Source organism: Malaclemys terrapin, chromosome 3 (genome assembly GCF_027887155.1).
Source record: "Malaclemys terrapin pileata isolate rMalTer1 chromosome 3, rMalTer1.hap1, whole genome shotgun sequence".
NCBI lineage: Eukaryota > Metazoa > Chordata > Testudines > Emydidae > Malaclemys > Malaclemys terrapin.
The window spans coordinates 75,871,862-75,885,487 of record NC_071507.1 but is presented as its reverse complement, the minus strand read 5'-3'; the positions used below and the strand labels follow the sequence as shown (position 1 = coordinate 75,885,487).

The following is a 13,626-nucleotide window of genomic DNA, read 5'->3' as shown; positions in this document are numbered from 1 at the left end:
GCGAAAAACCTCCAGGGCTCAGCCAATCTACCCTGGAGGAAAATTCCTTCCCGACCCCAAATATGGCGATCAGTAAGACCCCGAGCATTTAGGCAAGAGTCTCCAGCCTGACCCCTGTTAGCCATTATATTATTTACCTACCATTGCTTGGTATTCTTTGGCTACTATGTTTAACCATTAAACCATTCCCTCTATAAACTTATCTAACTTAATCTTAAAACCAGACAGGTCCGTCGCCCCCACCGTTTCCCTCGGAAGGCCGTTCCAATATTTCACCCCTCTGATGGTCAGAAACCTTCGTCTAATTTCAAGCCTGAACTTCCCCACGGCCAGTTTATATCCATTCGTTCTTGTGTCCAGATTAGTACTAAACTGGAATAATTCCTCTCCCTCCCTTGTATTTACCCCTCTGATATATTTAAAGATAGCAATCATATCCCCCCTCAGCCTTCGTTTTGTCAGACTAAACAACCCAAGCTCCTCTAGTCTCCTTTCATACGACAGGTTTTCCATTCCTCTAATCATCCTAGTCGCCCTTCTCTGCACCCATTCCAGTTTGAGTTCATCTTTTTTAAACATGGGAGACCAGAACTGTACACAGAATCTATCCTTTTGTAGTTAAACTTATTTTATGTTTTAATCCAAAACAGTGTGCATTTGACTAAGGTGTCTAGGGAAAATCTCAGCTTGGTTACCACAAGTGTGCATGGTCCTCTTCACATTGAGGGAGAGGCAGACTGGGTGTTAAACCAGGGCAGGATGGTACTGCTTTGGGGTCCTAGGCTGGGAGCCTGGTGGTTAGAGAGTCTGCATGTGACTGCAGCTGGGTGTGTTCCTACCTATGTGAATGCTGGTGAAAGAGCAAGCTTGGAGGGCTTTGCAACTTGTCACGGCAACACAATGTGAGAGGGAGCTCAGGCTGGTGGGTCAGAGGGCTCAGCGATACCCCAGTTCCAGGTGGCACCCCAGGGAGAACCCGTCACACTAGTCTCTTCCATTCTTCTCTGACATTTCCTGCTGCTTCCATCTGCTCTATATTGTTGAGATTGACTGACTGTTCTGCCCTCCCCGCTAAGGGTTCTTTGTTAGGATTCTCTTGAGCCACCCTCATTTCCTCACACCAGTTGGTTCCTACTTGACAGCTTCATGTGGGAGTCTGTATGTTGGCATCCAGAGTACATGCCCCAAATACGTTCTTTCACTGATGCCTAGAATTCCAAGAAGTCTATAATTAATTGTCCATCTCCCTCATGATCTGCAAGATGTTTAAAACATTGTTCTTGTGTTCCAGTAACTAACTTTAAAGTGTTTTCTTGCTGCCAGCATCAAACTTTGCAGGGTTCTGGCTTCCAGACTTTCACAAGGAGCCTTCATGCAGCATGAGGGATCAGTGGTGGTCTCTGTTAAACAGACATTTTTACCAGAATGGTAGCCTGGTTCCGTTTCTATAACCAGGAAGGGTTTTTTTTGTGCATTTTTTTTTTTTTTTTTAATGGGGCTAAGTGGTTAGTTGTGTGCCCAACCCTCCCCATTTTATCTGGCCTACACTACATACTACCCATATATTTCTGACCACAAAAATTAATCCTGTACCTAAAACATCCAATTCACTACTATTCTGTTCCTAGGCCTCTCTTTAACAGATGCTCCCATTCATGCCAAATTATTACATGGTTCAATGCAGAAGACAAAGTGGGATGATTTGAACCTAAGTCTCCAAAAGTTAAAGCCTATTGTACTAAATTAATGCATCACCCAGCCCATCTTGCAGACTTTCATTACACAGACATACCGGTAGTGGCTAAATGTACCTCTGTGGGGTAAAACCCAGAGGAAGGGGGAACACAACAAGATGAAACTTGTGGAATCTGTCAGGCATGCTCCCTTCAGGAGGTAAAGTACTTAAAGCCTTGTGTAGGAGTCATAAGTCATTGCCTTGAAACCCCTCATATCCTGGGGGAATTTATCTCAGCTTTCTAAAGCATGGGCTTTCTGTGATTAGAACCAACACCTCCAGGTGCTGTTTCCATAGGTACCTGCACCCTGCCTCACAGCCATGGAGACAGGGTGGGTTTTTTGCCTGTCTGGCCCTCCGACCTGCGGTCCCCGCCATGTGGCGTTTGTTTGGAGGGCTTCTGCAAATTCAGATAAGGCCTGGGCACTGGTGTGTTGGTTCCACTCTGCCTTCAACGGTACTGTGAGCACATTCCATTCTTTCATTTCTTCCATATCAAGCAGCCAGGGGAATCATGATCCGATGTAACCCTCTTTTTATTAATGAGAAATTGTTTTTAAGATTGTTGTTCAGCACCCTGAGTGCCTTTGCAGAGGGTGCTTTATAAATGATGATGGATGATTGTTACAAAGATTAAAAAGACAAGGATATGGTAATTCTACTTTTTCAGTTACATCAAACACAAAACAGTTGCCTTCTGTTATTAGATATAAAATTTAATTCCCAGATCCAGCGTATCACATTTTTAGGTCACCTTATTCCAAGTCATGATATCTGTTCATTCTGATTCTATCAATGGCGACTAGAACTGGTCACAAAATAGACTTTTTTTAGCTGGAAATTTAATTTTTGGCAAAAAATCAAAACCAAAAATATTTTGATTTGGATATGAACTCTTATTACCCCACCACCACCCCTGTCCCAATTTTTCACACTTCCTGTCTGGTTACCCTATCTCCTATGAAGCACCGTAGTCTCCTTTCATGTAAGGGGAAGTGGTTGTACTGGGAGTCCCTGGCCATAGTACATCATGGGAGATGTAGTCTGGCTAGGTAGCCTAGCCCATGGAGGTGAATGGGGACATGAAGAAATAGATCTGCAACTCCCATGAAACACCACAGTAGGATATCGGAATAAAAATATTTTTTTTGGGGGGGGGAGGGGTATTTGCTTTTTCTATAAAAAATCAAAAATGTCCACAGAAAGCAGGTACTTGTTGTGGGGGGAAAATGGTTTTGTCGGAAACTCCAATTTTCTGTTGTAAAAGTTTAGAAAGAAAAATTTCCATCTGCTCCAATCGAGACTGTAGAACACAGCTGACTATACCACCAACATGCAAGGACCTTCAGAGACCCTAGTTTAGTTCTTGATGGATGACTCCCCATTTCTCTTGTAATACAGTTTGTCTGTTACTTTTGTATATACAGCATTCTAATGATTTCTGTATACAGTTAAGCAATTGCATATAGTTAATGACTGTACCTAATATTCTCAATACAAATATTTGTCGCTATTTATTCACCTACTTTTATTGTATGTCATATAAAGTTATTTAAAATATTTTAAAAAAATAGTTTAATTGTAGAATTATTAAGGGGCACTACTAGACTCACCGTAATGAAGACTGAAGCTAGCTTCCTGATGAAGGTCCTAAGACAGCAAATTATTAAAACAAACACTAAGTACTTTGAGTCAGAGCCATTAGCCTGATGTTAAAAACTCACCCCCTAACTTCACCAGAAATTTCACTTGCTACATTTTATCCAAGGGAAGATGTTTTCTGGAAAGATTGATACAAATTACTGAGAAGTTTTAAAAACACGGGGTGTCAACATTTCCCATAATTTGCTTATTAAAAAGAATTTCCTAATAGAATTTTTGCCTACTTTTCATCTGTAAACATCAACCTTCTCCTGTAGTGTTTAATGACTAGAAAAAAGTGCTTTTCGTTTGGGTTTTGAAATATTTAAAGTTACCATGTAAATACCAAAACCCAGATGACTACACAAATTGTGTGTGTGTGTGTATGTGTATATTTATAAATAAAATGATCAAAAAATATGTCAGCATAGTAATAATGTGCATATTTCTAAACTGTGTTCCTTTGGGATAACTGACTATAGGCTGTGGACTTCCTAATGTTACATACACCCTTGTAGTTCACTCATAGCATCTCAGTGGCCCCAAATCTGACCTTGTTTATTTGGGGTCAATTTTGCGGAGCATTCTCTCTTTGATAAAGGGCTTTGACAAAGCCCTGGCTGGGATGATTTAATTGGTGTTGGTCCTGCTTTGAGCAGGGGATTGGACTAGATGACCTCCTGAGGTATCTTTCAACCCTAATATTCTATAATTCTATGATTCGTAGATGAGGATAGGTTTGTATCCAATACAAGCACTAGCACAGGGATGACCTTAGCTGGCAATACTTAGGTGAATGTTTAATAATAGACTAGATGAAGAACAAAGTAAACCTGCTTGCCAGTTCCCAAGAGAAATGTTCCCTCCCAGGAAAATTAAAATGATATGACATGGAAAGCATGGGATGTGCCTGTCTGTATTGTGTTTTCATTGTTCACAATGCACCATACAGAGAACAAAAAGTTTCCCCAGGGAATTTTCCAAAAGACTTTTTTTCCAAATTATTGCCTTAGCAGTCATTAATTTATAATTGTCTCATTCTAACCAGGGGGCCAGATCCTGCAAAGTGCTGAACATTCTCTGCCTCCCATCGATTTCTGTGGGAGTTGAGAGTGCTCAGCGCTTTGCTAGATCTGGCTTTTATTCTCTCTAGTTTATATTCCAGTCCTGATCTATTTAGTAATTTTGTTTTCTCTTGATAAATGCTTTTCTTTAGTGACTCATGAGAATCTTTTCAAAAAGGGAGAGGAGGTGAAGTGAGAAATGAATCAAGGGCCTTGAAGCTTTGGACCAACGGTAAGTAATGTGGTGTTTATGTGTGTGTGTAATATATCTTGATTCTGTTTTTTAATTTATAAATTGTAACCAGCTCTCCAAACTACAGATGCATGAACCGAATATAAAAAGATGAAACTTCAACAGTTTCTGAGTGCAATTAAAAGAAAAAAGACAATAATGCAAACCACAGAAAATGTTCAAAGCCACTGAACAGAGACTGTATACAGAGGTGAATTTCCTTGATTAGACTTCGCTCCTGTAGATAAATCATTGCTCTTCTCTGCACAGTAAATACTTACATGTATTTGTGTAACGGTTTAATAACACTTACTAGCAAATGCAAAATTGCATAGTCTTCTGTATACCAACAGATCATTCTGCTTCTGCTGATCAGGCTGAAGGTCTGCCTTGCAACTTACAAAGAGAGACTGAGAAAGGTGGGGGATAGTCCAGGCTGCGGAGCCACGTGACACAGTGGGGATAATAAGCAGCAGCAGTGAGCTGGAGCCGGGGCTTCTCTGGAGACTCAGCCAAAGGAACCTGCAGCAGCAGAGAGGGAGGGAGGGGAGTGAAGGTCATCACAGTTCAGCTCATACCTGTATCCTGACAGCTTCAACCTGTCTTGCCAGCAAGACTCATCAATATTAACACCCTCTCACCTTGAAAAAAGAAAAAAAGAAAGAAGGAAGCAGGGAAAAACACCACTGCCTGAACTCAAAGAAAAAAAGTAAAAAATAATAATAAAAATCAAGTAATAAAAGCCACAGCAAGTGTAGAGTTGAATCTGGTCCTTGAGCAATATGAACCAGATAGAAACAAGTATGCAGTACAGCTACGAGTATGAAGATGATGAGTATATGATCCAAGAGGAAGAATGGGATAGGGACATGCTCCTGGACCCAGCATGGGAGAAACAGCAAAGGAAGGTCAGGAAAGAAAATAAACTGTGTGTCTGTCAATGTGTATCTGTGGAATAATCATCACCACCTTATTATAACACTTTATCTTGCAGTTGTAAATGCATGTGCACTAGTGAATTCAACCGCTATAATTTTTGCAAAGGAATCTATGATCAGTTTTACTCTTTATATAAACATTTTTAGCTATGTTGTTATATATAGCTTATGAAATAGTCCTTCACTTTCACTTTTAGAATTCTTTTATGTAAATGGAGGCTGTATATGAAATTAAATGAACATCATGAAAGTTTTTTGATACGCTTTGCTGACAAAATATTGGTTCAATATTTTTCATGCTCACACTGGCTTTTGGCAGAGATTTTAACCATTCTTAAAATCACTTTCTGGGCCATATTTTCAAAAAGTGGCCTCTGAATTTGTGTGTGCACCTGATTGCCTGTAAAAATAAGGTAATTGAAAGTGTAAATGAGAAGCGCTACGCCTGCAGATACCCAAAATGCACATGCAACCATATATTTCCAGGAACAAACTGAAAGACCACTTTTGAAATTGTGGTCCTCTGAGTTGACTCGTATTTGAACTTACTGTCAAATCCAGTGGAATAGTGTGGTTAAGAAAATATAGTCTTGAGAAATGTTCAGGCTGTGGTTTAAAAAATCTCTTTATTTACTGAGTTAGGGACTGAAAGGTACCCAGCTGTCATCCTACCAACTTACAGAAACAACTCTGTAAACACGCTGAGCATCCCACTGTGGAGGAAATGCTTCTTACCTTCTGAATTTTGAAAAACAGTTGTACCAGCATAGAGGCTGCTGATGCTCTGTTGCTGAGTACAGGTGGCATTTATAATCTTATCAGCAACTTGGTTAACAGTTTTGATACTCCACTCGATAATTACTAATACGGCTTCATTAAAACATGAAAAAGTAGAAATCACCTAAGCTGTTGCATAAGCAGCACATGAGAAAGGGATGATCACGTGAAATATTTCTGTTATTTCCTAAAGTAACAGATAATGTTGAAATTCATAGCTGTAAGATCTGGAGTTATGAGGTCATCTGCTAATTGCAGAAATAAAATATGTGGTATCCATCAGGCAATTGGGCCAAATTCTGTCCTTTGCTATGTGTGAAGAGCTCCCGTTGAAAATTTCAGTGGAAGTTGCATATGTGTATCTGAAGGCAGAATTCAGCCTATTGAACACCTACCTTCTATATATAACCTCCCTGTCAGGGTAAGAGCAATTATTTGCTTTTAGCAGGAAACTAAGGATGAAATCCTAACCATAGGTTGATGGGTCTTTTTTCCCCATTAAATTCAATAGGGCAAGGATTTCACCCTAAATTTCTACTTCTAGCAAAATTGCAAACCTTTCTCCTCCCTTTATTTTGTTGTTTTTGTTTGTTTAGTTTTCAGGACCTGGCATGGTACCATCTGTTCAGACACTACTGTGTGTAGGTAATGTGCACTCTGTGGGCATATCTTGAATACTTGAATCTGTTATTTCAGTTGTATCCTCTGAACCAGTAATAAAACTACACCAGTCATCATTGAGATTTATTTTAGCTGGACATTCGTTTTACCTGGTGAGCAAGTGATTTTGATGTACTGCACCTATGTGGCAATTAAAGCATGGAAGTATTAGAAAATTGAGATTGTTCATTTTGTAAAGTATGTTGTTTATAGTTCCTCTGAGGACCTAACACAGTTTCTTATGCAGCAAAATACCACATTGCATAACAACTTCAGTTTTGCACAACAGTTTTGTATTTCCAAATAGCATCAACCGGATTTACTTTCCTTGAAAATATTGAATTCATAAGACTGCAGCATCCAGGATAAAACCGATCTTGTGCCACATTTGAGTCTATGTTCTTGGCAGAGTGGGCAGATGCACAGAATGCTGTAGTAAGAAGACAAAGTACTGAGGGTTTTTTAATAGTGTGGCAGTTGAATAACTCTTGGACACTCCAGAGGAGTTTTCCTAGAGTGAAAACCAGATATGCAGAGAATCTGGGTTTATTTTTGTTAGCAGTTAATCTGTTGCACATTTTTAACATTTGTTTGGAGGGTGGAGGGAGTAGGACAGGGAAAAGCTCATGTGAGTCACCAACAGTGGACTCTACATTTCTATCCCTTGTTCTAAACCAGTTTGATTTTTCACTCCAGTTAGACAATGCTTCAGTGGAAAGTTAGCAGTTCAGAGCACATCAATAGATTAGCTATATTGTGGCTTTGTTACTTTGTCTGCCACGTGCATTTAAAAGAAATGCCAAAGTGATACATATAGTTAAAAATAACTAAGAGAGGGCATTCTTATTCCTTGGCTTGGAAAGGAGTCTGATAGTATATTTTCCCCTGGGTTAATAATATCTCAGTAGATGGCCTGATGGATCTGAAGTGATCTAAGGGTGTCAAAATCGTTTTTTCAGGGTGCTAAAATAAGTTACGGAAAGTCCATTTCCATATTTACCAGGAGAAGACTGTAAATGCATGGGCACAAAGCTTTGTTCAAATATAATAATGAATAGTGATCTCAGTGCAACACTGGCAGTTGGCAGCATATATGTTCTATGAGACAATCTTGGAAGAGGACAAAAATAAATGCCATTGTTTCTATTGTGGGCTGCCCTCTCCAGACTTGCCATTTCACTGATATGCATGGTATGAGATCTGTCAACAGATGCTGGTAACACACGATGACGTCCATAGGATTACAATGGATATGACGCTAATTATAACCACAGCTCATAGGGTATTATGATCCGCAGTAATCCGGGCTCTTGCTGTGGAATTCTTTGTTGCAGAAGTCTCAGTTAAATATGATGTACATTGTACAAAAGGAAGCTGGGGAGTAGCTTTGCTGTATCTGTTGTGAACTTGAACTGCAAATTGAAAGTTTCAGTTGGCGCAAAGTTGAACCAGTGTTAAAGAACACCACTAACGTGCAGCAGTTGGCAGTATACAATATTAGATGCTAATGGTGTAAAACATAATTTGGGATTGTAGGGTTTGAATTTCAAACAGAGGTTTGAAAGAAGGATTAAATGATGAGACTATTAATATGTCTTCATTATGGCCTGTGTAGAGACGCTTCCAATACATGTTCAATTTTTGTGTCTTGTTTTCATCTTCAGGAGAAAGTGAACAGGATCAATTAGTACTTCGGAAGTTTACTGCTTAATAAAAACACAGTGCATTGTCATTGTCAATATGCACTTTGCTTGTTTCATTGTTTAAAAAATATTCTACAAGTGATGTGGATGTAGACACTTGTTCATTTGAACCTAAAAGGAAGCCATCAAGCACAGTTCATATTGGGCCACTTACTAGTCATGGGAGATAATACCTTTCAGTCACTGCCAAGCTGGGCTGTATGTGAACTGAAGGCCATACTTGCTGACTATGGAAAATTTAAAAGCCTGAGATTTCCCTACTGATTTCTGCTGTTTCAAAACAAAAACCTGACATCTAATACATTTCAATAAAATATTTCAGTAATAATTCAGTCGGGAAAAGACTATATCAATTTACGTTAGGCAAATTGGGGCAATGGTAAACTCAAGAACTGAAGTCCTGTATTCTTTGCAGCCTGCCCCTTTGGTTTTAATGAATGTCATCTTTATAACTGGCATCTGATCCTGTGACACCGACGACTGTGGCATCACCAAATGTCTTGAGATTCTGGAGTCAGTCTCAAAGGCTTTTGGAGAATTCTCAGGCTGAGGCTTGGGTGAAAAGACATTACATGTATGTTGAAGACATTGAGGTGAAAGGCATTACATCCCTTGAGCCCTGGTTTCCCCACAAAGGGCATTATGTTGATATTTCATGTTCATTAATTGGATTAAAATTATAGGTGGCTTTTTAAAATAAATTCTATTGCCTTTTATTATTTATGTCATATATAGAAACAAGTGCTCTAGAATTTTTAGACATAGGTAGGAAGACAAAGGTCAATCTTTTGGTTCTGTGTTTGTACAGTGCCTAGCACAGTGGAGTTCTGGTCCTTGACTAGGGCTCATAGGCACTACCACAATGTAAATAATAATTATTAATAAGATTCCTGCCTCAAGAAACCTACAGTCCTAACACTGATGGGGTTGTGTCTGAGTGCTGAGGGCTCCAGGGGTAGTAATTTACAGGGGCAGTATTTTGTTACTCTAGTAAATTTGTTTTCATTTGTACAAAGCTATAGCACTATTGCTTCATTTATTCCTTTTTTTAGCTAATTTGCTTGTTTGTTTCCTACTAGCTGTCTCTAACGCCAACTACTTAACACTGTGCTTGCAGACGTCTATTTTTCGTTTGTTTCATTCCAGTTAAAATATTTCACATAAAGTGAGGTTTTCAAAGCACTCATTTACTCCCCTTGAAATCAATGGTAAAAATGGATGCGTGGCTGTCATTGACGCAGCTGTGCAGGGCAATCCATTTGGGCAGATCCTTGCATCTGTGCAGAGTCTCACTGGAGTCAATGTGTTTCTGCATGGATGCAGCAGTTCACTCCCACAAATGAGAGTGAAGAATTGGTGCTCTTATGAATAACACCTTCAAATGTTATGGAAAATTCAATGCTTATCTTTTATCTTAACAAAGCAAGAGTCTGCTGCTGAGAATAGTATTTGCAATTCTAAATTAGGGTGGGTTGCCACTCAGGGAGGTATATTAAACTGGCTTTTTAAAATTCTGAGGGCACACATTTTTGTCCTGAGGTGCCCCTGTAACTCCTATTTAATATTAATGGGAATTATACATGTGAACTGAGAGCAAACTGTAACTCCAAGTATGCAAACCTCTATTGAATAATTAGGTTCATCCATATTATTTCAACCTTTAACATATATGGAATTTAAATACTTAATTTCATATAGTTAAACACTGCTTGTATTACAATTGCTTTCTGGGCCCCAGAGACATTGTTTATTTAAAGGAATATATTGATATGTATTGAATACTATGAGTTAAGATATTCAACATTAGCAAGTGAGGAGATCCAAAAGGTAATCCTATAACCCTGCTTGCTGTATCCCTGCTTTTAAAATATGTGGTTGGAATTGTTTTACATTGGAAAAAGTTTATTTTTCTTCCCCGCATTCTCACTATAAAGACAGTGTGTCAGAAAGATTTTGCTCAAACTTAAAAACAAATTATCTTTGACCAGAGACCAAGAATAGATAATTTCTTCTCAAAGGATGAATGTATTGGAAAAGTTATGAGAGTAGAAAAATGGAATGACCCATAATGGACACTGCTTTGGTCACACTTATGATCTTTCATATTGTGTATTAATAGGAGAAATGCTGGTCTTTTCTGCATTTATTAACCAGATATAAAGATGTATTTGGTTAAAACCCCAAACCTGGCAGAAAGTATATATTGACTTCAGATATATTTAAGTAAGAAAACAAACTGTTTTATTGAATATTCTTATCTTGTGTTTACAGAATTATAATAGTTCATGGGGTAATAAGCTGTTATTGATACTTCATGTATTGGAATTTTTATTATATTAACCTGTTCAATGTGATATTAAAATACAATGCGTAACCCCAAGACTGTTTTTACTTTATTTTCTGTGTCCAGGACATCAGAATGGTGCATTCTAGAGACTATCTCAGAAGTGGGTGATAAGTGTGTGACTCCGGGGGGCTCGTGTGCAGAGTCATCTCTCCATCAGTGCCTCCTACTGGGAGTGCAGGGCTGAGAGTGGATGTCTGTTTTGACAGTGACAGATAAACAAGAAGACCTGAAATATAGGGAAGAGGGAGAAGTTGTGTGTTGGGGACGGGGTGGGGGAGGAGCATCTAGAAATCTTTGTGCTCCTGATCTAGTGGCTACCTAGGAAGATAGATGCATGGAAATTCATGATTCTTTTGAGTAGAAACATTGCCACCTTCTAAGTAGAGGACAGTAAGATTTATCTGATACCTAAGTTTTATTTTTAGATGGCTTTTGTCATATAATGATTTATTGCTATGGTGTTTTAAAACCTTGACATAAAACATTCTTGTTTGTTATTAAAAGAAATCTTAAGCCTTTGGGATAAAGAAAAGAGCTGAAGATTGTGGACAGGTGCAATTCACTCTTCAGGATATCTGTAATGCCAGGGAATATGCAGACTAGGGCAGTGTGTATGCCAGAATTCTGTATGTCTCATACCATCTTTTGCAGTACTTCAGGCATGATTATCTATTGTAGTCCTATAAATTAATAGAAAGTGTACTGGAACGAGATTTCTGGCCTTAGTTATACTATTATACAAAGCCAGCACAAAGAGCCTTAATCTTCTTTACACTGACGGTATAAAGGGTTCTTTTAAGGTGCATGTAAATTTTATCTCTGCTTAATTTAGGACCTTTTTACATTGCTAGAGTAGTGCCAAATGTAAACAAGAATAAATCTCAAAGTATTTATTTAGGCTAAACCCTGTACTCCTCTTGCATGCAAAACTCCTTTTGATTTCACTGGGAAGTATGCATGTGTGAAGACTGCCAGAACAGAACAGGCTCATCAGGAAAAACACATGTTGTTTTGTATCCTACTAAATATCCAATCTTTGGCAATATACAGATTAATTTTTCCTTTATGATGCATTAATTTGGCATGTAAATCCTGTAATTACAGCCTCCATCATACTAGAAAATAAGAAAAGTTTGCATTTTAGATGTATAGGCACAGAAGACTCTTAGGAAAGACTAGTCACCATTATGGACCAAATTATCCATCTAGTTAAATGTGTGCAACTTAATTGAGTTCAGTGGAGTTGCACTGATGAACAGGAATTAAGAGAAATTGACTCTATAAATCTGCAGGCAACATCTGTAAATAGTTACAGTAAATTTCACTCCAGAGTCCATGCTGGCTTCCACCAGTGTAGCCTCAGTAGAAATACCGCTCCTTCTTGGAAAGTCTGACAGGGTGAGGAGAAGTTTAAAGTGATGGCAGCAACCCCATTCCTCACCTCTGGGATGAGAGAGAGAGAGAGGTGATCAAGCCTGGGTTGCACACTCTGTGGATAAAATAGGAAAAATAAATTAAATGGGTGCCAGGACTGGCTGGAGATCACTAGGAACATTAGGAAGTGTAGAAACATTACTGTTATACTTAAGGTGCCCCAGGACACCACTGTTGTTATTTGGAGTATAATAGCATCCACAGATTGTGATAAGCACTTTCCAATTACAGGTCAACCTTGCATTGAGAGCCAGGTAGGCAGACCTGTGCCTGTGCAGAGCCCCATTGAAATAAATGGCTCTATGCATCTGCATGAAGAGTCGAGGACATATAGTATATGAAGATGATCTCTGCCCCGAAGAATTTCCAGCAACCTGATACATACAGCAGGGTCTCCTTATGCCCACATGGAATCCCATTGAATTTAATGGGGCTCTAGACAGGCACTGTAGGGCCAGGGCCTAAGGAAACAGTGTAAGGAAGAGGGATGAAAACATACCATCTTTAAAAATAAATATCAGCATTCCCGCTGCTTCACTGCCTAGTCAATATTAATTGGCAATTTCTTGTCAGCATCACAGTAGATGTGGGTCTCTAGGTTAGTGGATTTAGAGACTAACTTAGGGAAGGGATTCATTTGTAAGGAGTGCCATGGAAAGAAGTACAAAGACAGTTGTGGCAGACCATGTCTCATATGACCTGCTGAGTCCTAAAATGCAACTCCCAGCCACCCTCTCCCTGTATCTGCTGGGTGAGGACACAGTTGATAAACTGCAGGGTTTTCATTGCTGGTGAATGAAAGCAGCAAACAATTTATGTTTATCAGGTTTATTTATCAACAGGTTCAAGTGGATATTATGGTTGCATGCATTAAAAAAGAATGATGTGCCTATAATATGAAAATTAGATGCAGCCACTGGGCTCCGGGCAAGCATCCAACATGGATCTTCGCATACTAAACTTTCAACACCCCGAGGCTAAGTGTTTTTCTCAAATCGGTCAGAGATTTCCTTTTTTTTTTTTTTTTTAAACAGACATTGAAAGTTTTAACATTAAACAGTAGGTAACAAAAGTTCTGACCTCTCCTTATAAAAT

At 38.9% G+C, this 13,626-nt stretch overlaps 1 protein-coding gene across 2 annotated transcripts in view; it reads left to right on the top strand.

The window, feature by feature from the left end:
* Nucleotides 1-5,159: 5,159 nt before the first annotated feature.
* Nucleotides 5,160-13,626, top strand: part of ACTN2 (actinin alpha 2) — an 88,460-nt gene continuing 79,993 nt past the window's right edge. Inside the window, exon 1 of one of the 2 annotated variants that reach the window (XM_054022266.1) lies at nt 5,160-5,580. In XM_054022266.1, coding sequence (XP_053878241.1) covers nt 5,455-5,580 — 126 coding nt within the window. In that variant the 5' untranslated portion in view covers nt 5,160-5,454. The remainder of the gene's footprint in view (nt 5,581-13,626) is intronic. The other variant, XM_054022265.1, reaches the window with a different exon arrangement.